The following is a 27,049-nucleotide window of genomic DNA, read 5'->3' on the forward strand; positions in this document are numbered from 1 at the left end:
TTACTCTCCCAGACTTTACTTGGATAATTGTCAAGATCTGAATAGAGTATATTGATTAGAAAATAGTATCAAACAACAATGAGGTACCACCTCACACCAGTCAGAATGGCCATCATTAAAAAGTCTTCAAATAGGGGCCTCCCTGGTGGTCCAGTGGTAAAGAATCTGCCTTCCAATGCAGGGGATGCGGGTTTGATCCCTGGTCGGGGAACTAAGATCCTACATGCCACGGGGCAACTATGCCCATGTGCCACAACTACGGAGCTCGTGCACCTCAATGAGAAAGCTCGTGCACCACAACTACAGAGCCCACACGCGCTGGACCCTGAACACCACAACTAGAGAGAAAACCCGCATGCCACAACTAGAGAGAAGCCCGAGGGCCGCAACGAGAGAGAGAAGCCCAAGCGCTGCAACGAAGAGACTGCATGCTGCAACTAAGACCCGATGCGGCCAAAATAAATAAATAAATAATATACATAAATAAAAATAAAAACAAAAGCTACTACTACAAAAGAAAAAAGGTCTTCAAATAAATGCTGGAGAGTGTATGGAGAAAAGTGAACCCTCTTACACTGCTGGTGGGAATGTAAATTGGGGCAGCCACTATGGAGAACAGTATGGAGTTTCCTCAAAAAACTAAAAATACAGAATTGTCATATGATCCAGCAATACCACTCCTGGGCATATATCCAGAGAATATATTCAAAAAGGTGTAATTCAAAAAGATGCATGCACCCCAATGTTCATAGCAGCACCATTCACAATAGCCAAGACACGGAAGCAACATAAGTGTCCATCGACAGATGAATGGATAAAGAAGATGTGGTATATAGGTACAATGGAATATTACTCTGCCATTAAAAAGAATGAAATATTGCCATTTGCAGCAACATGGATGGACCTAGAGATTATCATACTAAGCAAAGTCAGTCAGATAGAGAAAGACAAACAGCAAGTGATAACACTTATATGTGGAGTCTAAAATACGACACAAATGAACCTAGCTACGAAACAAAAACAGACTCATAGATATAGAGAACACGTTTGTGGTTGCCAAGGGAGAGGGAGGGGGAGGGAGGGAAGGATTGGGAGTTGGGGATTAGCAGATGCAAACTATTTTTTTATATATATAGGATGGATAAACAACAAGATCCTACTGTATAGCACAGGGAACTATATTCAATATCCTGTGATAAACTGTAATGGAAAAGAATATGAAAAAGAATATATATATATGTATAACTGAGTCACTTTGCTGTACAGCAGAAATTAAACACAACATTGTAAATCAACTATACTTCGATAAAAATTTTTTTAAAGAGGAAATAGTATCAATGTTAATTTCCTGATTTTATTACTTGTATTGTGGTTGTGAAGGAGGATGTCCTTCTTTGGGGGGAAATATACACTAATTTATTTAGAAATCAAAGGGCATCATCTGCAACTGACTATGAAATGATTCACAAAAAAAGTAATATGTGTATATACATATTTATTTAGAGAGAGAACAATGAAGCAAGTATGGTAAAATATTAACATTTGGGGAATTTGAGTGAAGAGTTTTAAAAATTTCTTTGTACTCTTCTGACAACTTTCCTACAAGTTTGAAATTACATCAAAAAAAACCCAAAAATGAAAGTAGTGTGATATGAAATCATATCTCGGACTTACACTCTCGAAGAACCTCCCTCAGATATAAAAATGTGTATGGTATAAGAAAATCCACAGTCCTTCCCATTCAGGTCAGAATTAATGTAAGTTAAAGAATATTAGTGCCTGCTAACAACACAAAAAGAGAGAAAACCAGGTACTCTGTGCCTCTTGGTGAAGAGAACAACACCATCTTTGACTACTTTTCCCCAAACTTCAAATCTGAATCTGATTAAGCCTAAGTCCAACTGCCAATCTGCAGGAAATATAGAGAACAGAGGAAAACCCAGACTAAGGGAAATTCTAGAACAATAATCTGGTGTCTTCAACAAATAAGTTGCAAATGAGGAAAAAGGTATAGGAAAACCTATAGATTAAAAGAGACTAAAAAGATATATAGATATAGATACAGATATAGATACAGATGGGGCTTTGTTTCAGTTTTTGTTTTTGTTTTTAAAGATGAAGCTAAGCTGTTGTGTTTAGGGATGCATCTTTGGGTGATAAAACTACAAAGAAAACGTAAGTGCATGATTACTATAAATGTGGGGGAGTGGTTATTTTTTCTTGGGAGGGGACTGGGATTGTTTTGGGGCTTATGGAATATCTGAGAAGGTTCCTTTCATGGGGGGGATGGTGATTATAGGGTGTTAGTGATTATAGGGTGTTAGTCAATGACAATTCATTTCTTTTAAGTTGTTTTCTATATTTTAACAATAGAAAGATTAAAAAAAATTTGTTAGTGAACTTGGTGTAACTAATGAAGTAAGGTAGGATACAAATGGTCTCAGGGTTGCCACCTCAAGTCGCATTTAGGGACTGCAGACTTCTCTCTCAAAATTTTAAAATATTAAAAAATGATTGAAATCTAGTTTTTACAGGCAATTTAATTTAAATTTTTTAATTCATAAGAGAAAATGCATGCAAATGATAAAAATTCAAATAGTGCAGAAGAATATAAAATGGAATATTGCCATTTCTTTTCTTTCATCTCCAAACTCCTAGTCCCATTCCTCCAAAGCCTTTACCTTCTACTTTGTAAAAAATATCCTTATATCTGTTTCTTAATTCAGAAAAAATATATTGACTCCTTACTATAAAAATGAGAAATTTATTGCCATTTGCATCAGCTTTCCTATCTTCTCCAACTCCTGATTTTTGTTAATTTTATTTCTTCCGAGGTTTCATTTATGTCTTTAAATATTGTAGTTAAAACTTTGAATCTTGATTTAGCTCTTTTATTCACTGTTTTAAATGCTTTTGTTTATTTATGCCCGCGTTGGGTCTTCATCCCTGCGCGCAGGCTTTCTCTAGTTGCGGTGAGTCGGGGCTACTCTTCCTTGTGGTGCTTGGACTTCTCATTGTGGTAGCTTCTCTTGTTGCGGAGCACGGGCTCTAGGTGCACGGGCTTCAGTAGTTGTGGTATGTGGGCTCAGTAGCTGTAGTGCATGGGCTTAGTTGCTCTGCAGCGTGTGGGATTTTCCCGGACCAGGGCTCGAACCCATGTCCCCTGCATTGGCAGGTGGATTCTTAACCACTGCGCCACCAGGGAAGTCCTTGATTTAGCCCTTTTAGAGAATATCTACTTACTTCCTGGAATGAAGTTGAGGACATTAGTGATTCCCCTTATGTTCCTCTTCACCTCGCCTCTTCCTGCCCACTTTTTGGTAATTTATCATTTTTACATTACCATAGTGAATAATAACTATATCTTCCATATGTGTAATTTGGTTGATTCTAAAACTTAAAGACTTAAAAACAACATCTACAATATGGGTATGTAAATATTATTCAGGATACAACAAAAATCATGTGAATGGACCCAAAAGGAAAAATAACCACAAACTTCCTTTATTTGGTTTGCTTTTTGCCTATTAATCAGGAAAGGTCTATATCAGAACATATAAGCCAAATTGTTCCCACAATGAGTGGTTTCATCTTCTGGCTTCCAACAATATTTTTCTCATCTCTCTGTTCTAGCCCATAGAATGCCGCATTATAATTTATCAGCTTACATATCTGTCTGTCTACAAGCCAAGTGGTTTTAATTTCTTTTGACAGGAGTGTGTGTGTGTGTGTGTGTGTGTGTGTGTGTGTGTGTCCAACTTGATCTTGAAAGCTATGCAATGCTCCCCAGAAAAATGCACTCATGCAAAATTTAGAGCATAGTTTCAGGAGTTTCACAGACCTCCCCCTGGGTCCAAAGTAAAAACCTCTGCCCTAAACAGCATTTTCTTAAGGGCAGGATCTTGTATTTCTAGCCCCTAACTGTCCAAGATGGCAGTCGATAAACATTTGGATAAATATTGAATGAACCAATTATTCCCACTTTCTTCATGTTGGCTTTTAAAGTCTACTTTTAAAATAGAAAATGTAAGTTTCATCTCTCTAGTATTTGTTTTGTAGAATCTACTTTTTAATATAATCCAGATACTTGGAGGTGGTTTTAAAAATTAGGAGTTTTTAATGATACCCAGGCTGAGGTGTTAAGGGGTGAAACGTATTGATGTCTGCAATTTTGGAATGTATCAAAACATAAGACGTATTGATGGATAGATAGATGGATACTTATGTAAATATCATATTTGTAAAGCAAATACAGGTAGATGTTCATTGTAGGATAGGCATATGGGTGTTCATGGTATAACAACTTTTCTAAATGCTTGATAACAACACGTTGGAAAAGGTGACTTGTTTAGCTCGGAGAGGTACATTCCACTTTTAGATCTTGGAAGACATAAATCTATCATCCTTTTCTGTTTGCAGAGCTCTGTGGAGAATCTGAATAGTTCCCACTGTACACAAAGCTTCTTTTGGTAGAAAATAATTTTATTAACATAACTGGGCAATTTATCTAACACAATTTAGAGAGCTCAAAAAATATAATTACTACACTGAAAATGCAACCCAGTCATTTACACAGATTTCGGAAGAGAGGCGCCCAGAACAGGAGAGAAGAGGTATGGTTTTGCGGTTGTAACGTCATCGGTGTACTAGTGGTGAATTGTTTTACGGACTGTAACCGTGATAGACTAGTTCATTTCAGTTTTCCTCATTTAGAGGGAAGAATAAGGAAATTTATGTCTTCTCTTATTCCCTGGAAACACCTTATGATTATACAGGAGGGGTGGAAGCGGTTATAGAGGCAGTATGTGTAATGTACAGACGCTGGGGTCAGGGTGCTTGGATCCAACCTAGATTGGCACTGTGAAATGGAGATAATAATGATCTCTACATCACAAGGCTGTTGTACCATAAAATGGAATAGCAGCAACTGATCTATTATTATCATTATTACCTAACAAGTCATAATTGTGGCCTGACACGAAGAAAGTGGCTGAGCCAGTTGTCTCAAAGTCGTTTCCGTCTAGAATTCTGCGGTAAGGTCTGAGACAAATACCTCAGCTCTGATCAGCGCCTTTTCAGAGTAGCGGTCACTGGTCAGGAGTCCAATAGCTGAAACCCGCGAAGCCCTGAGCACCTAGGAAACCACCAAAGCTGCGCGTGCGCGGAGGCGCTCGGTCGCCCCGCCTCTCCGTGGTGAATGGCCTGTTCCATTCCTGAGGAATGGCGATAGCGGGGAGAACTTGGAACACTAGGCCCGGAAGTAGAGGTGCGTTACCAGTATTTCCAGCATTTTGCTACATGAGTGACCCCTTGTAATTATTATACTTCTACTCTGACACCAGGACAGGCTTCTGAAGAGAGTTTGGAACGGCTCCACCATCCATTCTCCCCCTCTCATCTGGAAACATTTGGGCTGGCCGGCGTGACGGCCTTGTACGGAAGCCTGGAGGGCCCCGCCCACCCACGGCCCCGCCCACCCCATGGGCCCCGCCTCCCCGTGGGCCCCGCCTCCCCCGCCTTCCCGAGCCCCGCTTTCCACTCCCCGCTGCGCAGCCAGGAAGTTCCTTCTCTTCTCCGCCCCGCCGGCCGCGGGCGAGCGGGACGTCATCGCTGCCAGCGTGGAAACGGCGGCGGAGCTCGGGAGGCGGAAGTAGTGCCCGGGATCGCCGGGCCTCCATCGGGCTCCACCGGCCGCCTTAGCCATGGACGCGCCCCTGGAGAAGGTCCGTACCGGGGGTGGATGCGGAGCGGCGGCCCGAGGCCCCCGCCTGCGGGGCGCCTGTTTCCCGGTCGCGAGCTGCCATTGTGACCGGGGAGGGGGCCGGGGGCTAACGGGCCCGCCTGAGGAGGCCTGGTCGCGAGGGCGTCCGGCCCGTCGCTCGAGGCTGGGGCCTGGTCACGTCACGGGGCCGGGGGTCTCTGGGGTCCCCGTGGGCCGGGAGAGGCTGGGCCGGGTTCTGCCCGGGGCCGCGAACGACCCGGAGCCCAGTCGGGGGCCGTGGGGCCGACCTTGGGGCCTGCGAGAGCTCGGCTCACCCTCTCGGATGACAGAGCTAACAACTTGCGGCCGCAGAAGCTCCTGGAATGAAGCCCCAGTTGTTTCGGAGCCAGTTGGAAACCTGTAGGTTGTCTGTGGGCTCCAAGTTAGGAAGGGAGATGTGCAAGCGGTAATTTGCCATCTTCAGCGAGCCTAGGAATCACCTGGGGCCCTTGGTAAAAATCCAGATTTTCAGCCCTCGGGTCGGAACCTTGGGGGACGGGACCGGGATCTGTGGGTTTAACGAGGTCCTCACGTGATTCTGATGCAGTAGTTTGAAAGACCCCTGAGGTCCAGAAAGGGGCGGGGCTTCTGTAGATTGTGAATTAATTTCGTCTTTGGGAATGCTGCTGCTCCACAACTTTCTGGCTCCCCCTTTCCGTGGCGAGGGGGGGACCCTGAGGTCAGTCGGAAATCCGCTGGTAGCAGGGTTTTACTCTGATTTCCTCTTGGGGAAACAGCAGCGTGATGTACCTGGCTGACCGCTCTGGCATGTGAAATGGATTCTAATTGTCCCGGATTTAGAGCTAGTAAATGAGAACCAGTGCTTAGATTTCTTCACGGATACCTACTTTCAGACCCTGACTTTCTGCCCTCCCTCAAAGTCCTTCTTTCTTTACAAGCTTGGGAGTCCGCTTGTCCAGACCCGGTTTTTCATATATGTGGAATTCAGGAGCAATGCTAGTGTTTCAAGACTGCTTTATTTTAATTTTGAACTGGCAGAAGTAACATATTTTGTCATTTTTTCAATGCAGCAGCTGCTGTGGATTTGTTCACTTGTCACTGGAGAGTTAAAGGGAGTAATTGTACAAGTTGAGCCAGATGTCTTCATGTGCACACAGTGGTATAGCCTACGCCTCCGTTGTTTCTCATATATTGGGTGGAAGGAATCAAGAAAGGACAAAGATAATATGTTTTTCTTACACCGCCTCTGTGGTGAATGTTACATGTTTTTCTGTCTAGGAATAAAGTCTTCCCAGGCTTTTGATGAGCACAGTGTCTACCTTGTTGTACTTTGAGTTTCAGTCTAAATCAGTGATTCTCAACCACCAGGCTGTTTTGTTCCCCAGGGGATATTTGGCCAACGTTTGGATACACTTTTGATTGTCACAATCAGGCATTAGGAAGGGGCTGCTGGTACCTAGTGGGTAGAGGCCAGGGATGCTGCTAACATCCGACATTGCACAAGACAGACCCTGTACCAGAGAATTATCAGTAGTGCTGAGGCTGAGAACCCCTGGTCTACACTGTGTGTGGACCAGTAGTTGAATACAAACGCCCGTGGTTGAATACAAAATGATGCTAAAAATGTCCCTTCAGTGTTGTTTCCTTTCCAATTTCATAAAGAAGATGGGAGGGGCTTTGTGGCATTTCAGTTAGAAATCTAAAGAACTGGAGTGTTCTTTCCTCCAAGAATAGTTCGTTATAGGCAGATCTGCAAAACAGAATGGGTTGGAATCCTGCTTCAAATATTATTTTTCTGGTATTTGATTACTAGATTACAGTGGTTGCTCCCTAAATGTTAATTGATGATAAAAGATCTTAAACTCTTCAAATGAAGATCTGAAGAGGTACTGAAACTCCAGCATGCTTAAGCCTGGCACATTCACAAAAATTGCAGGGATCTTTCAGGAATTCAGAATGTGTGGGCTGGAAGTCTCTGCCTTAGGCCAGTGTGTAAATTCTGAATGTAAGTTTTTCAGAACTAGTACTGTGTCTTATTTTTATATTCCCTGAAGCAAGACAGGGCTTTACTTGTAATGAACAATTTCTCTTGGTGCTAAGTGGGCAGAAAAGAAAAAGCATTGCTGTAATATGAATGTTGAAAATTTTGTGTTGTGAAAAACAGTTTGAATCAAAGTAAAACATTGAATTGTGTCCATTATTCTGGTTTCTTTGAGGAATAGACTGCTGGGTTAAATTCTACATTGCTAGTATAAATTTAAGAACTATTTGAGCAGTTCTGAATGATGCCATTTAAACTAATCCTTGCATAATTTAGACTGGCTACAGAAACCACAATGTTATTTGATACCCATCCTCTAAAATTTCAAGTAATCTCTCTCACTCTATAATGTAGTGTGCTATCATTGTTTAATAGAATCACTCAGTACATTTCCTTTGGTCCAAATATAATTTTGTACCCTTGCTTTTTCTTTAAGTAATATGTAGACATGCAGACCTGCGATGACAGAGCCATTTTCTTGCCTTGATTTGCTTTTCTTTCACAATATATGTTTTCTTTTTGTATTCAAAATTAGTGACATCCAGAGAAACTATAGATAGGTTAATTATAGGGACAAGGAATTCAAACTAGAAGAGTTGGCGCCTCAGCCCCCCCAATACTGTACGTCCAACTCATAAGGAACAAATCTCACAGTGTTTACTTATGTTAATATCCAAGTTTAAAAATGCCACAGGAAGTAATAACGCTGATGCTGAAGATTTTAATAAGGTACTCAACACACCTACATAACACCTGTTAGTAAAAACCTGCTACTTTAAACTTGTAGAACAGCCCAGATCTTTTCTTGCTGCTTGGAAAAATCTCATTCTTCCTGGGTATTATGTTTAGACAAGGTGTATAGCAGTTTGTTTTGCACTTTTTTTTTTTTTTTTTCGGTACGCGGGCCTCTCACTGCTGTGGCCTCTCCCGTTGCGGAGCACAGGCTCCGGACGCGCAGGCTCAGCGGCCATGGCTCACGGGCCTAGCCGCTCCGCGGCATGTGGGATCCTCCCGGACCGGGGCACGAACCCGTGTCCCCTGCATCGGTAGGCAGACTCTCAACCACTGCACCACCAGGGAAGCCCTGTTTTGCACTTTTAATTCCAACCTTGAGTAAACTTAGAGCAGATGTCTCAGCCTTGGCACCACTGACATTGGGCTGGATAATTCTCTATTGTAGGAGGCTGTCCTGTGTACTGTAGAATGTTTAGCAGCATCCCTGGCCTCCACCCACTAGATGCCAGTAGCATCCCCTCCCCACAGTGTGACAACCAAAAACATCTCCAGTTGAGGCAGTTGTCCCCTGGGGGTGAAAGGATCCCCTCTGGTTGAGAACCACTGACTTAGAGAATCTAGAGCTGCACTGTCCACCAGCCACATTTTTTTAAAATTTATTTAATTTATTATTTTTGGCGGCGTTGGGTCTTTGTTGCTGCGTGCAATCTTTCTCTAGTTGCGGCCAGTGGGGCTACTCTTCGTTGCGGTGCGCGGGCTTCTCACTGCAGTGGCTTCTCTTGTTGCAGGGCACAGGCTCTAGGTGCACAGGCTTCAGTAGTTGTGGTGCGTGGGCTTAGTAGTTGTGGCGCACGGGCTTAGTTGCTTTGTGGCATGTGAGATCTTCCTGGACCAGGGCTCGAACCCGTGTCCCCTGCATTGGCAGGCAGATTCTAAACCACTGCGCCACCATGGAAACCCCACCAGCCACATTTGGCTATTTAAATTTAAATGTAATTAATTAAAATTAAATAAATTTAATATTTAGTTCCTCAGTCACATTACCCACATTTCAAGTGTTCAACAGTCACAATGTGGTTTGTGGCTGCAGTACTGGGGCAGCACAGATAATAGAAATGTTCACCACAGAAAGTTCTATTGGGTAGTGCTATAGAGGGGGGCCAATTTATTTACTGTACCGTATATCTAATTCTTGTCTCTAAAAGAGGCAACCTCGACCCTGTTTCTGACCTAAATAATTACAACCAAACCCATTTTTTACTGTTGTACTCATCCTGAGCTAAGTTCCCCCCTACCCCCTTGGACCTGATTTTGGAAAATTCTGTTACCACCTTACTGTTTATAAGGGGCAATAGGAGCTGCGTGGATGGAACATTGCTGATCATTACTGATAAGGACTACCAGAATTTCTATTCCTGCTCTTTACCTAAAAAGCTCATGTAAAGAACCCCTATTAGCTAAGCTTGAAATGACCAGTTTCTGTGATAAGCCTTTGTAGATCCCTCTCTTACCTAGAATAGAAGGACTTCTGTGAGGATATGATAGCCTATAATGTTACCGTTCATTTAAAGCTGATCTCTATATCATCATGATTGAGGGTTTTGCATACAGGTGCATGGTGCCTAAGGCAGTAAATGATTATCAAATGCTGGGTGTCAGGGAAAGCGTGGCACAAAGTTCCTGATCCTAAAAATTTATGGCGTTGGTGGTTCTCGATTTATTCAAAATTTCAGCTGTAGTTAGCAGAGCTATTGGTGGTCCCCAGTCCTGTGTGTTCCACCTTATCTAGAATTATGAGTTATAATTATAGATAGCAGTTGCTTGAGCTTAAAGTCATGTTTTCACCTGAAGCAGAAACCTGTTTTGACTTAAATTTTTTATTGCTGGTCAACTATGGTCAAAGCCCAGTGCTGAGTGCTGAGAAAGGCACAAGGTGAATAAGACATGATCCCTGGGAGAGGTTACATTATAGTAAGGGGCATACAAGTTTAGGCAAAGCCTTGTATAGCAAAGAGGGGTAAGAAGAATCACAGGAATTAAGAAACAAAGGGCATCGAGTGAGTGACCAGGAAAGAGTATGTGGAAGAGATTCTTTAGGTAGAATATTTAGTTCAGAATCATGGCTTTTCTAGGTTTGTTTTAAATGTAAATATAATGTAGATTTTTACTTTATGTTTGTGCCTAATGTTATTGCTGGTAGAACATAAGAGAAAGGAAGCCATTTTACCTTTTAAAGTTAGATATAAAAAATATGCCTCCAGTCACTTTGAAAATGTTTAAAAATTCCTTTCAGAAACTTATCTAGCTTAAATTAAATCCATTCCCTCCAAACAATAGTCAAGGGCCATAAAACTATTTTGAGTTTAATATTTTGTTTATTTAATTTCTGTTACTATTGCAGTAGTTTTTGTTTTTTGTGGCGAATGCTAAGTGTTTAGCTGCCTTAAGGTTAGTTAGTCCTTGAGGCCCAGCCTGGGGCCCTGTCCACTTTTTTTTCCCCCAGTGCCTGTGGAAAAGGCATTCTGAGGGCAAAGTAAACCTTTCTGAGATCTTTTTCCTATGAGCAGAAAAACAGAAACAGCAAAGTAAAGCCTTCAATTTGAAGGTGCAACTCAGGGACATTGAACATTTTGCTACAGTGAGATTTTCAGGAGCCTAGTGAGACTGAATTACTTATTAGACTGGACATTGTATTGGTGCAGTCATATGAAATTGCTGTTTTTGTCCCCTAGAAATATCTGAATATTGGCAGTTTCACACAGTTTACAGTTTTACAACAGTAAAGTTCTGAAGATACATAGAAGGAAGGAATTGATGGGTTCCTTTCCTTAGAATTATTATTTTTAAGATAAGGTTGGCAACATTAAACCTGCATAATTCTAATTCAGTTTTGGAAATAATGATATTGATAAGGGTAATAGATATCTTTATCTTTCTGAATTGATCCCCCAATAAGTCCTAGGAAACACCTTCTTTAAGAAGCATATCTTAATGACTTATTTTTTCCAGTGACTATAGCATGTTTTGCTTTAAGCAATTTTCTTTTTGTTCCAGAATAAGTATGTGATTCCAGATAAACTAGTAAACTTCTTAGAAATAGAGCTTGCCTGTTGTGGTATTTTTCCATCCGTGTAGTTATTGGCAAACACTCATAATAAAATGTCTAAATGAACTATATGTAAAATAGATAACTAATAAGGACTTTACTGTATAGCACAGGGAACTCTACTCAATACTCTGTAATGGCCTATATAGGAAAAGAATTTAAAAAAGAGTGGATATATGTATATGTATAGCTGATTCACTTTGCTATACACCTGAAACTAATACAACATTTTAAATCAACTATACTCCAATAAAAATTTTAAAAATAAAAAATAAAATAAAATGTCTAAGTGAATTGATTCTCTTGGAATACATTTTCTGAAATTTAGATTTCGATCCCTGGCCTTCCCATCATGTATCTTAAGGCAAGTAAATTGAATGCCCCTTTTTTCCTTCTGTGTACTTCTTTTTTTTTTTTAAACCGTTTTATTTATTTATGGCTGTGTTGGGTCTTCATTGCTGCACGCAGGCTTTCTTTAGTTGTGGTGAGGAGGGGCTACTCTTTGTTGCGGTGCATGGGCTTCTCATTGCGGTGGCTTCTCTTGTAGCAGAGCACAGGCCCTAGGCGCGAGGGCTTCAGTAGTTGTGGCACGCAGGCTCAGTAGTTGTGGCACACGGGCTTAGTTGCTCTGCAGCATGTGGGATTTTCCTGGAATGGAGCTCGAACCCGTGTCCCCTGCATTGGCAGGCGGATTCTTAACCACTGCGCCACCAAGGAAGTCCCTGTGTACTTCTACTGATGCCAGGTTTGATCTGGTGTTACTAACTTTGCTGCCTCCTTATTGCTACCAGATTTTCCCCACTCTTTTGTATATTTTTGCCCCTTTTTTTCCCCTATATGTTCTTTTTTGCCTCTTTTCATGAGGGATTTGTAAGTTTAAATACTAACACCTCATGCAATATTTGCAAATCCCTTTTCAACTAAAATATTTTGCTTAATGAGCCATATAAGTACAGTATGTCTTCATGCTCTCACACACTCAAGCATAAAGTCCACACTCAAGCATAGTTAAAAATAAGATTTTCCAAGAGTATCCAATCCTTAAAAGACAAACATAGACGAAAGTGCCTTGTTCTTAATTAAATACTTTTCTGTTGGAACTACACAAAAGTATTTATAGATGTAGAAATTGAGGCTCCAATGAGTAAGTCAGGTTTGCAAGGTGCTATTATTACCTTGGAGAATCCCTACATTTTCTCTCATTGTTGACCCATAAGGAACAGCTGTGTTCCTGAAGCAGCTGCTGCTGTTCTTATTGCTTCTCTGAGATGTGTAGTATTTGGGGCACTTGTTTAGTGCTAGACAGCAGGCATCCTTTGTGTTTTCACCTGGGAGGAAAATATATGGTTTTTGGAAAGTTGATACTTGCATGCTTATCACTATCCAGGATTAACCTTGCTTAGAAAGCTGTGGAAGGCAAAAGAGTAGGTGAAATGTTAGAAACATCAATTCAGAGCTTTATCTGATAACGTCGATCAATTGAAGAAAGGTAGTGATTTGTTTTTTATTGAAGTATAGTTGATTTATAGTGTTGTGGTAATTTCTGTGTAGTGATTTTTTTTTTTTGTAAGTCTAATGCAAATGTTGGAAACTAGCATTTGTTAACATCAAGGCCTTCTATCTGGTACGATCAGCTAGTATTCTCACATGCTTTCTTTTTCTTCTGTCAATAGTCCTAGAACCCCCCAAAATGAACATTCCTCCCCTGAAAAAAGTTTATTGAAACATGGTATTGTATACTTCTATTATTAATGAATGTTGTGATTTATATATTTTAAAATTACTCTTTAAACTTCCCCTTTTCTGGACGTTGCTTCTTTTTAAATGTATAACTCTGCATTTTTCAAACAGCAGTTATTCATATACAATCTTTGCAAATTTTGTCACATCAGTTACCACTTGTACGGTTATTTGCTTAATATTGCTTTTCAATCGACTAAATCAATTCAACCTCCTTCTTTAAAATTGAGGAACAATTTATATACAATAAAAATATGCACTTTAATTATACAGTTTGAGTTTTGGCAGTTGTGTATAGTCATATAACCACCAGCATAATTAAGATATGGAACATTTCCATCTCCCTAAAAAGTTCCCTTGTGCCCCTTTGCAAGTGGATCCCAGATCTGCTTTCTGTCACTACAGCCCTTTTTTTTTTAAACTTAGATTTGTGCTAAACAGTAATGTTTATGAATTCAGGGCTTGAGGTATTATTTTTTCCTTAATTCATATGAAAGTAAATCATATAGTTTTTGGTCACACTTTGGTAGGCTGGTTTAACTGAAGAAAATGTATACAAGAGCTTGATTAAGCATTTGAAAGCTGAGAAAATTTTAAGTGACTGGAGAGCAGTAGTTCCCAGATCTTAGGCCCTAAGATTTTATTATTCTTCTGCTGTAGTTTCCACTTTTTTTTTTTTTTTTTTTTGCGGTACGCGGGCCTCTCACTGTTGTGGCCTATCCCGTTGCGAGCACAGGCTCCGGACGCACAGGCCCAGTGGCCATGGCTCACGGGCCCAGCCGCTCCGCGGCATGTGGGATCTTCCTGGCCCGGGGCACAAACCCGTGTCCCCTGCATCGGCAGGCGGACTCTCAACCACTGCGCCACCCGGGAAGCCCATGTAGTTTCCACTTTTGAAAGGTTATTATAAACAACTTCTCAGTTAATAAACTTTATTAACAAATGATTGTTCACTCCATTACTAATAACTGGATGTTAATTTTCAATAACATCCATTAAAATAGTGTGGGTTTTTTCCCCCCCAAACTGCAGGTTACATCCTTTTTATGAGATGTCAAATCAATTTAGCAGGTCATGGCCAGCAGTTTTTTTTTTAATGAAGTAGAATAAAATGATAAATATAATGTATTCCGAATAATACGGGTAGGAATAGTACCAGTGTTACCTCATAACTAAGTTGATATAATTCTAGCCAAAAGCAAAAAATAAGTGATTTTTTTCATTAACCCATGTTGCCTTATTCCAAATAAATGTATAATTTCCTCCTGGCTTGAAAAATAGAGAATTACTTCCTGACCTCCTTTACTATTTTATCTTGCATTTGACTTTCAACTTTTTTCCTCCAACATTTAAATTGTGAGAATTTTAATGATATTTTACCATTACATATATACTATTTCTTCTTCTGATAGTGGCAGGATATTTTAATATTTAATACTTAATATCCCACACTGACTGAAAGTGATGGAAATCAACTAGTATAAAAATGATTGTTGAAAAGATGCTTATCAAAGGATGAATGGCGGGGCTTGTTTTACAAAATGAGCTGTCTAGTTCTGTGACAGTTATCATATGAACAGTTGAATGGTTCTCCTTAGGAGTTTTGAACTTGCTTTAAGCCATGCCATGCATCAATGTTAGACGTAATTGAAGCAAAAATACCGAATCCACTTCATTACACAGAATCAACATAGCTGAAATATAAGTTACAAATTTGCGATCTAATGACTAACAGTCTAATAATGGTTTCTGAATCTTCAGTAGTGAACACGTGGTAGTTTTGTAATTAGAAAGTGAATCTGTGGATATACACACTCCATAGGTGCACAGGCTTCAGTAGTTGCGGCACATGGGCTCCGTAGTTGTGGTTCGTGGGCTGTAGAGTACAGGCTCAGTAGTTGTGGCGCACGGGCCCAGTTGCTCCGTGGCATGTGGGATCTTCCCAGACCAGGGCTTGAACCCGAGTCCCCTGCATTGGCAGGCAGATTCTTAACCACTGCACCACCAGGGAAGTCCCAAGGATTATCTTTAAAATGAGACCTTACTTAGCTCTAATTATGGTTCTTGAGACAAGAGCTTTTTCAAAATGTGAGTTGCTTTGTTTACTTTTTTGATGAAATTGAGGAGCAGTATTGCCTAGTGGTCAAGAGCACTGGTTCTAGAGTAGTACAGACCTTGTTTTAAATTCTGGCTTCAAAACATACTAACTCTGTGCCTTTGGGTTAGCCAGGCAGTAATGCATGTAAAGGTGTTAATTAGATGATGCTTGAATATAGCAAGCAACTCAGTAAGTGTTAGTAATTATTAAGGATCACAAATCTTATTGAGCCCTTTTTCTGTGCCAGATCCTGTGTTAGATGCTAAGGGTTGAAAAAATATGACATTCTTCTGGGAACCTGGCATAGAATACTATTTTTTTTCTTTCCTCAATATTGTAAAACAGCCTCCTTCTAAATACCAAATGATGGACATCTTTATTCAACTTAATTTTCTCTCGTTTTGTGTCTGGCTGTTACCCTGCTATTATTTATTAACATTTATCACACAAGTACTCTGGCACTGTAACAGGTACTGAGGATACGAAATGCAAATAAGAAAGTAGTTGCTGCCCTTAGTAGAAGCTTATGGAGGCATGGTTTAAGGAACCAATTTATAAATATTTTTCTTCGAGCATTTCTTGACTTAAGGCCTAATATCCTGCAACTGGATAACATTTTATATTTTGGATTATCCCGTTAACACAAGCACGTGAGGGTCTACATCATATTCCCATTTAATTGAGTCAAATTTAACTAAAAGTGCTATTTTCCCTACGCACCCGTTACCCACTCCCCGCTGTCCCCACTTCACTCTGAGTAGGATCAAGAGCAATTTAAATGTCAGCCTTTCCATTCAATGAGTGTGTGCTTGCTCTCTCGAGAGACTCAGATGGAGAAATGTGAAGCCGCACTTCTCTCTTGCCTCTCTCAGTGTAAACATCTTGTCATCACATGTGATTCTGGTGTTTAAAAATAAGTATTGTCATATGAAGTGGCTTCTAAACTAAGTCAACTATTTTGTCTATTCTTAACTGAAAAATCTGTTCAATTTTATAGGAGAAGTTAGCCGTGTTGAACTTAGAGCCAGCATGTTGATATCCAATATGCCATGCCTTCCTAAGGGGTTTCAGAGGTAATATGACAACCCAAGAATCAAGCTGACTTTAGATTCTTGGTCTTATAAGAGAAGTCAAAATTAGTAGGAGTCTGAATGGCTGCTTTCAAAAAGCATATAATCTAATTGGGGAGAATACCTATAGTGGAAAGATCATCTATAAAACCATTCATAGTAAAGGATGTAAAGAATCGTGAGGAAAAATGGCAGTTGCATATTAGAATGGCCCCAGTTTCAAGCCTTCCGTCCTGTTGTCCCCATAAATACAATCATTTGTCAGGCAGTGAGTCCAGATTTTTGGTTTAGGAAAAAATGGTATCGATATCATTAGAGGGGATGTGAATATGTGAAAATGGTTTTATCCATAGGGGTTTCTTGGAAGTAGTGAATTGTGATTTAATAGGTAGTTAGAGGTGGATAAAAGGTACAAGGACATTTCAGATGGGGCAGATGTTATAAGCATGAAACACGGAGGTGTAATTGATCAAGCAAACTGTTTATCTTTTCATTTGGCCAGATGATCAGGGATTGATGTGTCACAGGAGATGAGGGTAGTAAGGACCGTGACCAGCAGACTGAGGAGCAAGATCAATTCTCTTGACCATTATCTGTTCCTCATCCTACTCACAACTGTTAATGGAGAGCATGGAGACCCTTTTAGATTACTCTCTAACCCATCTGGTGCTTACATTTAAATCGTGATTTTTATTGGAAACACCTGTTTTTTTAATGATTTTTTTTTTCTCATGTAAAAATTAGATCGGATGTGGCTATGTGATTATTTTCTAATCTCTTGTAGAATCAGTGCGATGTAATAGAAACAGGCAGAAACACATCAGGAAACCAGGGTTCTGGCACCTCTCTGTCATTTATTACTTCCATGAGCCTAGGCAAGTCAGTGTACCTCTCTAAGTCTTAGTTTCCTCTCCTCTAAAATGTTATACGAGAATCAGAGGTTTTCATGCTTATACTTTTTCTTTTCTTCTTTTTAATGAAACTTTTTACAAGTGAAACTTTACTCAAAACCCTATTGTTAAAAACAGCTGATCTCCTTAAGGCGGGGGCAGAGAGGTAGCAGCTCCAACTGGCTACCCAACCCCTTCTCCCCAAAGTTCTTTCCAGGAGTCTTAAGGCTGAGAAGAACACAGGTGGGAAATCCCTGGGCTAGACCCCTAAGGTCCCTTCTAGAATTAATATTTTCTGATACTTACATTGATAAACAGTAGAATTTCTTTAAAAAAATAAACAATTTTGAGGAGGTAACACAGTACTAAAGGTAATATACACTCATTGCACATCTACATTGTGTAAACTATTACGAGGTACAAGAGACAATATGAAGAGAAAAGCAGATAAATACACTTGAAGTGTATTTGAAGAGTAAGGGGGGAACAAGAGAGAGCTTCTGTGATTGTTTATAACCCAATTCATACTATACAGAGATTCAGGGCAACAAGATTGTCTCTCTAAAAATTTTTACGGAGATGTAAGAAGAAAGGAAAATGAGTGTTTCAATTCTGCAAGAATGTTTAAAAATTTGTTTTGTTTATGTTTTGAATGGGAGATAGATGTACACATGGTACTAAAATCCAAAAGGAACAAAAGGATATGAACTAAAAAGACTCTCTTTGACCCCTGTAGCCATTCTTTGGAGGCAATCACTATGGCTAGCTTGTGTAAGTGTCCCAAAGTTTTTAGAAGCACTTGCAGATGTTTGAGCGTATTAGTCTCCTGGGGCTGCTGTAACAAATGAGCACAAACTGGGTGGCTTAGAACAACAGAAATACATTCTCTCTCAGTCCTGGAGGCCAGAAGTTTGAAATCACTGTCGCGGGGCTGAAATCAAGGGCTGGCAGGGCTGCGCTCCCTCCAGAGGCTCGGGGGGAGTGTCCCTTCCTTTCTTGTTCCAGCTGATGTTGCTTGCCAGCCATCCTTCCCTGTTTGGTGGCTCCATCACTCCAGTTTCAAGGCCAGCATCTTCAAATCTCTCTCTGCTCTGTCGTCACATAGTCTTCTCTCTCTGTGTGGTCTCCCTCCGATTCTCTCATGTGGATACATGTGATTGAATTTAGGGCTCACCTGGATGATTCAGGGTAATCGTGCCATCTCAAGATCCTTAATCACATCTGCAAAGACTTTGTCATATAAGGTAATGTTCACAAATTTCCAGGGATTAGGATGTGAATATCCTTTGGGGGGCTATTTTTCAGCCTACTACAACAGTAAAATGAATAGTATACTATACATACTTTTCTGGACCTTGCTTCTAATAGTGAACAACTGAAATAACCTAAGGGTCCATTAATTCAGGACTGGTTCAGTAAATTATAATACATCCATCAGATGCAAAAAGGTGTAACCACTAAGAGGAATGAAGTGGACCTGCTGACATGGAACCATAGTCACTATAAAGCAGAAAAAAGCAATTTGGAGAGGTGCATATGAGCAAAGTGAAATTTTGGAGAGATATACGTCAAACTTAAAAGTGGCCTCCCCTGGGGAGTGGGACTTTTTTATGTTATACCTTTGTACTGTTGGAATTTTAAAATCAAACATGTTCTTTAATAATGCAGGTATTTTATAATAAATCCAGAAGAAAATGGACTTGCATTTAGTTTTTCTGGATGAATTATGTTGCAGAAGTAATAGAGGGTTGTTAAAATTTAACCTTTTGAAAATTTGTTTCCCAGATAGCAGACCCTACACTAGCTGAAATGGGAAAAAACTTGAAGGAGGCCATGAAGATGCTAGAGGACAGTCAGAGGTGAGCCTGTGGAACAGAAGTGACCCATTAAATGTGTTCAACTTGCTGTGAAACTGACAGCACTAGTTTCCTTCTGTTAAAGACACCTCTTGGTCTGTCATACAGAGTGAAGTAAGTCAGAAAGAGAAAGACAAATACCGTATGCTAACACATATATATGGAATCTAAGAAAAAAAAATGTCATGAAGAACCTAGGGGTAAGATGGGAATAAAGACACAGACCTACTAGAGAATGGACTTGGATATGGGGAGGGGGAAGGGTAAGCTGTGACAAAGCGAGAGAGAGGCATGGACATATATACACTACCAAATGTAAGGTAGATAGCTAGTGGGAAGCAGCTGCATAGCACAGGGAGATCAGCTCGGTGCTTTGTCACCACCTAAAGGGGTGGGATAGGGAGGGTGGGAGTGAGGGAGACGCAAGAGGGAAGAGATATGGGAACATATGTGTATGTATAACTGATTCACTTTGTTATAAAGCAGAAACTAACACCATTGTAAAGCAATTGTACTCCAATAAAGATGAAAAAAAAAAGACACCTCTTGGTTTCAGAACGTCACACTTAGCTTCAGCTGAATTTAAAATTGGTATTTGTCTTGGGTATAAGGTGCTTTGTAATTAAAGGATTTTGAAATTAAGGGACAGGACTTATAATTTTCAGTCCTGCCTACTAAGAGTTTCATTTATTTAATATATTGACTTGAATCTATAAATACTTCTTACTGTATATTCAGGTCATATAGGGCATCAACTAACCAAGAAGTGGCTTGAAGTATTATTATATTTTTAATATTATTTTCCTGAAACTAAACCCTACCCCAGCCTGGGGGCTGGGACGGGAAGGCGAGATGTGTGTTTCAAATCTCATATCAGTTACTAAGAGGTTGTGAGCAGCATTATCACATGTTCATGCTCAAATGTTAGAAGGTTAACAGTTTTTTATTTCGTTTAAATTAGAAGAACAGAGGAGGAAAATGGAAAGAAGCTCCTATCAGGGGATATTCCAGGGCCACTGCAAGGCAGGTAGGTGGCAATGAAGATAAGTACCTTTACTTAGGGTGTACACTTTCTTTAAACCAAGATTTTACCATCACTGACTTACAATTTTAGTTTTAATGAGCACAAAGCAAATTGAGAGTTATATGTAGTGTAACAGAAAACTGAAATGCCATTGGTTGGTTGGTGATAACGCTAAACCTACTGTTTCTCCCCCTTTCCCGTTCAGAGTTTAACACAACCTTGTAACTCAGAAGTGATACACAAACTCATAACTCAGCTATCACACTTGATTCATCCTTGAAACCAGTAATCTGTTTGGTAGACTGAGCTTTATTGTGAGAGTTATTTTAACTTGATAAGATTTATCATTTTATTATATAGTAAATGAAAGGAAAATGTCAACTCTAATTTATTAGCAGAGTGGTTTATTTTTTGGCAACTAAAGCAAATCTGTCAAGTGTTTGTGACTTGAAGCTATCAGGGAAGAAGTCAGAAAAATAAGTAGTTATCCAACTAACATTTTCACAGGATGTTAGCACTCAATCTGGAGTTATCTGGAGTTAAAGTCCCGGCCCAGTTTCCCTCAGACAAACTTATTATTTTTTTTATAACCAGGAAACTGTACGTAGGTAAATAGTACAACTCCCTTAAGTTGTCCTTTGACTTGAATATAAATATGTACAATAAGTATGTTGCAAAAGAGTAGTATAGAGGAAGGATCCCAGTGTGCCAATAAATGTCACATCTAACACACCCAGATACTAATTTTTTTTTTGGCTGTGTTGGGTCTTCGTTGCTGTGCACAGGCTTTCTCTAGTTGCAGCAAGCAGGGGCTACTCTTCGCTGCAGTGTGCTGGCTTCTCATTGCAGTGGCTTCTCTTGTTGCAGAGTACGGGCTCTAGGCACGCGGGCCTCAGTAGTTTTGGCTCACTGGCTCTAGAGCGCAGGCTCAGTAGTTGTGGCGCACGGGCTTAGTTGCTCTGCGGCATGTGGGATCTTCCCAGACCAGGACTCGAACCCGTGTCCCCTGCAGTGGCAGGTGGATTCTTAACCACTGTGCCACCAGGGAAGTCCCCAGGTACTAACGTTTTAAAATAAGCACTCCTGCTTGTAGATGAAGGGTGCTGACTTGAAGTCCTCTACGGGTGAAGTTCATTCTCCAGCTGAGAACAGGAACCAAATCTTGTAAGTCTCCTCATCCCAGGCCTACTGAAGGGAATTAAAGCGTTCCACTCATCCCACAGAAGTTTCCCTAGAAGACATACTACCAAGAACATCCGTAATTCTCAGAGTGGGAGGGCATTAATGTCACCGGTCAGGAGTACTCACACTAATAATGCTAATAGCCAGCGCCTGAGATAGCAGTTCCCCAGGCGTGGCATTCGGTGCTTTTCATGGACTAACAGCATCCTCACAGTTGTATAATGTAGGGCTTCGTGAGTTTCAGTAGCTTGCTCGAGGTCATGTGGCCTCATCTCTACACAATGTCCAAGGATCAGAGTCCCTCACACGTGAAGGTCAGCACCTTGAGGAAGATAGGTTTGGGGACATTGTTTTGATGGTGCTTTTTGAAAAGAGATAACTTTTTTGGGGGGGGTGCTGCATTGGGTCTTCATTGCTGCGCATGGGCTTTCTCTAGTTGCGGCAAGTGGGGGCTACTCTTTGTTGCAGTGCGCAGGCTTCTCATTGCAGTGGCTTCTCTTGTTGCAGAGCACAAGCTCTAGGTGCACGGGCTTCAGTAGTTGTGGCTCACGGGCTCTAGAGCACAGGCTCAGTAGTTGTGGCACACGGGCTTAGTGGCTCTACGGCATGTGGGATCTTCCTGGACCAGAGCTCGAACACATGTCCCCTGCATTGGCAGGCAGATTCTGAACCACTGTGCCACCAGGGAAGCCCGAAAGAGAGAACTTTTTATTAGTCACATTCTCATTAATAAAGTGATAGTATTTTGACATCACATGTTTTACAAGTTGCCTTGCCATTGCTTAGAACTTCACCTTTCACATTCTTCTCATAAGTTTCCACCTCCTCATGTGATGAGCGTTTAAAAACATATCTTGGATAGAAGTAAGTGTTTACACTGCAAGTGAATCTGCAGTTTCCCCAGCTTGGGGAAGAGGTAATAATAAATCATGCTTGCATTTCATGTTTAGCTCTGTTAGAACAAACAGACAAGACTCCCACATGGAGAGAAGCTAGATACACCAGTGGCACTGGAGTATTCTTGCTGCTTTTGTGACCTTCCAACAGCTTATAAGGACTACTTCGGCCCTTATTACATGCTTATTAAATAGTCTCCAAGATTCAAATGAACAGGTAGAGAAATATTGCTAAAGCAGGTGAAATTTTTAAAAATCAAATTAATATTTAGGCAGAAGATTAATCACAAGTAAGGTTATATTCAGAATTCAGTTGATAATTTGAGGTTTGTTTTAAAAATGATGTATACTGTATCTCAAAACACATTATTTCTTTCGTAGCTCCTCAGTTAAAAAAGAAAACATGTCAAGCTAATTTAGATGAGAGAAAATAGTGAGAGACTGGTGAGGGATGTGTGCTGTTTCCACCTGTTTGTCAGCTGTTTTTCTGTTCTGCAGTGGACAGGACATGGTGAGCATCCTCCAGTTAGTTCAGAATCTGATGCACGGAGATGAAGATGAGGAGCCCCAGAGTACCCGGTAATGGAGAACAGTTGGCAGCTTCTGTTTGAAAGTATATGTGTTCTTGATTTTGATAATGATTGCATTCTCACAAGTTGCTGCAGTAATAAGCTATATTTAATTCCTAGTTACATGTGATATTAAAATGATGTTCAGTTTCTTCAGAGAGACATTGACATATTTTAGATAATATATTTTGTAAAAGGAAGTCATTTACTAAAATCTTGTCGTTTTTATGGTCTTGTGTCTTCGGGAGGGGCTGGCACAGGGGCCAGAGCATAGCTGCTGTGTGCTTTTCTGTTTCTGACTGCTTCTGCTCCTGTGCTTCCGCCTCTGATTGCTGAGAAATGCTGCAGCTGAATTCATTGGTGGCAGGCCACTTTGTGAATCATCTGTTTATTTTATTTCTGTTTATGCATCTATCAAGCAATTTATTTAGTTTCATTTTCTGTTTAATAGTTTTAAATTTAATTTTTTTGGAGTAAGTAATTCATTCTTCCAGTTCAAATTTCAAAAGATAGAAAGGGTGTATACACAAAGGCAATTTTCCTTCTTACCTCTGCCTCCCTACCTTGTTCTCCTTCCTAGAGATAAGTTGCCAGTTTCTTGTGTATTCGTCAGAGATATTTCATGTGTATGTACACCCAAGCAAAATGTCTGTGCTCACCCCCTCCAGTACCTAAATACTATGCATGTTGTTCTGTGACTTGCTATTTTCATTTATGTCTTGGAGTTCCTGGCATAGCAGTATACAAGGAGCTTTCTCCTTTAAGAGCTGTTTAGTGTTACTCTAAATGGATGAGCCATATTTTATTTAACTAGTCTCCTTTTCATGTTTTACTCTTACGAACATTCCTACAGCCAGTAACTCTGTACATGTGTCATTTCTCATAGAAGAAGTGTTTCTGTAGATTAAAGTCCTAGAAGTGGGATTGCTGGGCCAGATAAGTTTGTGCATTTGTAAATTTGACAGATATTGCCAAATTTCCCTTCGTGGAATTGTGCCAATTCACATTCCCACCCATAATGTGTGAGAGTACATCTTTCCCCACACCTTTGCCTGAAAGGGTATTAGCAGACTTAAGGATCGTTGCCAGTCTGATAGGTGAGAAATGATATTTCAGCATAGTTTTAGTTTGCATTTTTCTTATGAACCAGATTAAGTGTCTTTTTGTATGTTTTAAGACACATTTATATTCCCTATTCTATGAACTGTCTCCTTTGCCCAGTATCCTGTCAATTTTTTGTTTTTTTCTTTTTACATTTATTCTTTATAAGGGAAATTAGTCCATCCACTTTAATAATATGTAAAACAATACCTAGTTCCCCTTGAATGTGCTGTGTTGTTATAAATAGCTATTTAATGCAGGGAATTGATCTTCATCTGTTGATTATTAAATTTTCTGCACATTTTAGCTCTACTCTCCATAGTTCTTCAACTGGTATTTAATTTAAAAAACTTTTTTGGAGAAAATTATTCAAAAAACAGTTTGTGTATTTAGTTGGTATTCAATAAAAAGGATATTTATCTCCTAGGACTTGAATTTAAAAAAAAAATTTCCCCCCAAACTATTAATACCTTATGCATTGAATTTTCTAAATGTATCTCAGTGTCTGCCTTCTAGGCCATTAAATGCATTTCAAGTCTGACAGAAATTTCTGTGGAATAATGTGTCTCTGTGTTTTATATATTTATGCTTTGACTAATACTTTTTTTTTAATCTAATAAATTTTGATTAACAGAATCCAGAATATTGGAGAACAAGGTCATATAGCTTTGTTGGGGCACAGTCTGGGAGCTTACATTTCAACTCTGGACAAAGAGAAGCTGAGAAAACTTACAACTAGGATACTTTCAGACACTACCTTATGGCTATGCAGAATTTTCAGGTAATAAGTTTTTAGTTTCTGGTAAAGACATTTATGCGTTGGTTATAGACTGTGAGAGATCTATTTTCTGGAGCTATGCTACCTGGGTTCAGCTCTGCCTCTTCCCTTTCCTCTTGGAAGCGTTGCTTAACCACTCCATGCCTCAGTTTCCTTATCTATGAAATGGGGATAGCCTTAATATCTATTTGATGACATTGTTGTGAGGATTACATGAACTAATGAATTAATACATGTAAAGAGCTGAGAACATGAGCACATACATGTTGGATAATGTCCACAGTTACTTGTTCTTAAGATTCCTAATTGGCACATGTTGATAGAAGGTACAGCAGTGGAATAGGTTCAAGTATTTTTAATCAAAGTATTAGCTGTGCTTTAGTAAAAAGGAAATGCTGTTGTAAGGAAGATGAGTATGTGTTATGAAATTGAAATTTGCTTTATACTGTGATAATATTGGCATTATTAAGGAATTCTAGCAGACTAAGGAGTCAGTAGAAGAAATGGGACCAATGGTATTTTGTGTTTATTTATGCTATTACGTTTATGGAAAAGGAATGTTTACCTAACGTTGGAACATTTAACTTAGGAGACTTATTTTCAGATGCTGGGAAAGAGCTTGACCTGGCGAGAGTATGAATTTGCCTAACTGTATGGCAAAGGAGAAATTTTCTTCTGTTCTAATAAAAATCCAATACCTGTAACTGAAAATCTCTCTGTCCTTCTTTTTGGAGAATGAGAAGAATAAAATGTCCCAGGCAGATATTAGTGAAAGCAAAAGTTAGGCTGACTAGCATTTTTGATAGTTTCACTTAACTTTGGATGTTTTAGGGCTGAAACTACTAAGAACCATGCCTGCATTATCCAGTGCTGGCTTTATTGTAAAGTAAGCCAGTGCATGATCTTCAGCCTTTTTATATCTGAGGGATTCCCATTCTCTACTGGTTTTCATAGTTTCTGCTCTTTCTGGAGCTGGGTGTGGATGAGGGGTCATTGCCTCTGTTCTTTATAACCTCCAGCTGCAGTGAGGTGTCAGCCCACTGAGATGAGGGTGATTCCGATCTCCTTTCACTGAGATAGGAATTGAGAAAAGAATTACTTCCATGGTTATAAGACTGGGATATAATATCAGAGATAAGAACATACTGACATATGGGTGTCTCTTAACAGGTATGAAAATGGCTGTGCTTATTTCCACGAAGAAGAAAGAGAAGGACTTGCAAAGATCTGTAGGCTTGCCATTCATTCCCGTTATGAAGATTTTGTGGTGGATGGGTTCAATGTGTTATATAACAAGACGCCTGTTATATATCTAAGTGCTGCTGCTAGGCCTGGCCTGGGCCAGTACCTCTGTAATCAGGTAATGCGGCATAAGGTGGATATTTTAAAGAAACGATGTTTTGTTCTGTCCTGGAAGTTTTTCTTTAGCTGCTGTTTTTTTCAAGTGAAAAGAAAGGTGATTTTCTTATAAGCTTGTTTTGTCATTATTATGTATAAATGTGTATTAATAAATTTAGATATATATATGTATTTTTTTTTAGTTGCTCAAAGGCAACCACAGTCAACACGTTACTTTATTTCCTTTCAGACTTGGCTTAATCAGAGTGTATGTGTGTTTTTACATAGCTATAGCTGGCTTTTTTCACTTACTGTTATACAGGTTCATATCATGTTTTACCAGTTCTCCAAAGTAAAGTATGTTTTTAATATCTTCATAATATTCCTTCAAGTGAGTATATAGTATTTTAACTGTTTCCCTTTTGGGTAATTAGAGTGTTCACATTCTTTTGCTTTTTATGACCATTTTGAGGAAGTGCTCTTCGTATAGTGCTTTTATGGACATCTTTGTGCATGAAGCTTTTCTATACTTTGGGTTGTATTCCTCAGATGGATTTTCAGAGCCAGTCTAGAATTATTAGATCAAAGAGCATTACCTTTTTTTTTTTTTTTTTTTTTTGCATTACCATTTTTTAAAGTTCATGGTAGCCTGATTACAGGGCTACCTTGAGTCAAGAACTTGTTAAGCCTCTTGGCCAAGAATGTTTTAAAGTAAAACCCATAGGATTGGAGGGGTTGTCTTTTGTAAGATGGAGGAGTCCAGGGAGATACATAGGGGAAACTCAGGGCTTAAGTTGATTCTGAGCTGTGGTCATTGGTGGCAAGAAATTATGTCCTCTTCTTGAGGGTGTACAAAATAAGGAGTTTTATAATATCTCTGTAGAAACATGAAACAAATTACTT

At 39.8% G+C, this 27,049-nt stretch overlaps 1 protein-coding gene across 5 annotated transcripts in view; it reads left to right on the plus strand.

The window, feature by feature from the left end:
- Window positions 1-5,549: 5,549 nt before the first annotated feature.
- PDXDC1 (pyridoxal dependent decarboxylase domain containing 1) overlaps window positions 5,550-27,049 on the plus strand; it is a gene marked incomplete at its 3' end in the record, with an annotated part of 50,014 nt that continues 28,514 nt past the window's right edge. For 3 of the 5 annotated variants that reach the window (XM_082669757.1, XM_082669753.1, XM_082669754.1), the window contains exons 1-6: window positions 5,550-5,723; window positions 19,188-19,261; window positions 20,220-20,285; window positions 22,859-22,939; window positions 24,665-24,811; window positions 25,979-26,168. In XM_082669757.1, the coding sequence (XP_082525883.1) occupies window positions 5,703-5,723; window positions 19,188-19,261; window positions 20,220-20,285; window positions 22,859-22,939; window positions 24,665-24,811; window positions 25,979-26,168 (579 nt within the window). In that variant the 5' untranslated portion in view covers window positions 5,550-5,702. The remainder of the gene's footprint in view (window positions 5,724-19,187; window positions 19,262-20,219; window positions 20,286-22,858; window positions 22,940-24,664; window positions 24,812-25,978; window positions 26,169-27,049) is intronic. The other 2 variants (XM_082669755.1, XM_082669756.1) reach the window with 1 other exon arrangement.

This window comes from Grampus griseus, assembly GCF_964374135.1.
Source record: "Grampus griseus genome assembly, chromosome: 14".
In the NCBI taxonomy this organism is placed as follows: Eukaryota; Metazoa; Chordata; class Mammalia; order Artiodactyla; family Delphinidae; genus Grampus; species Grampus griseus.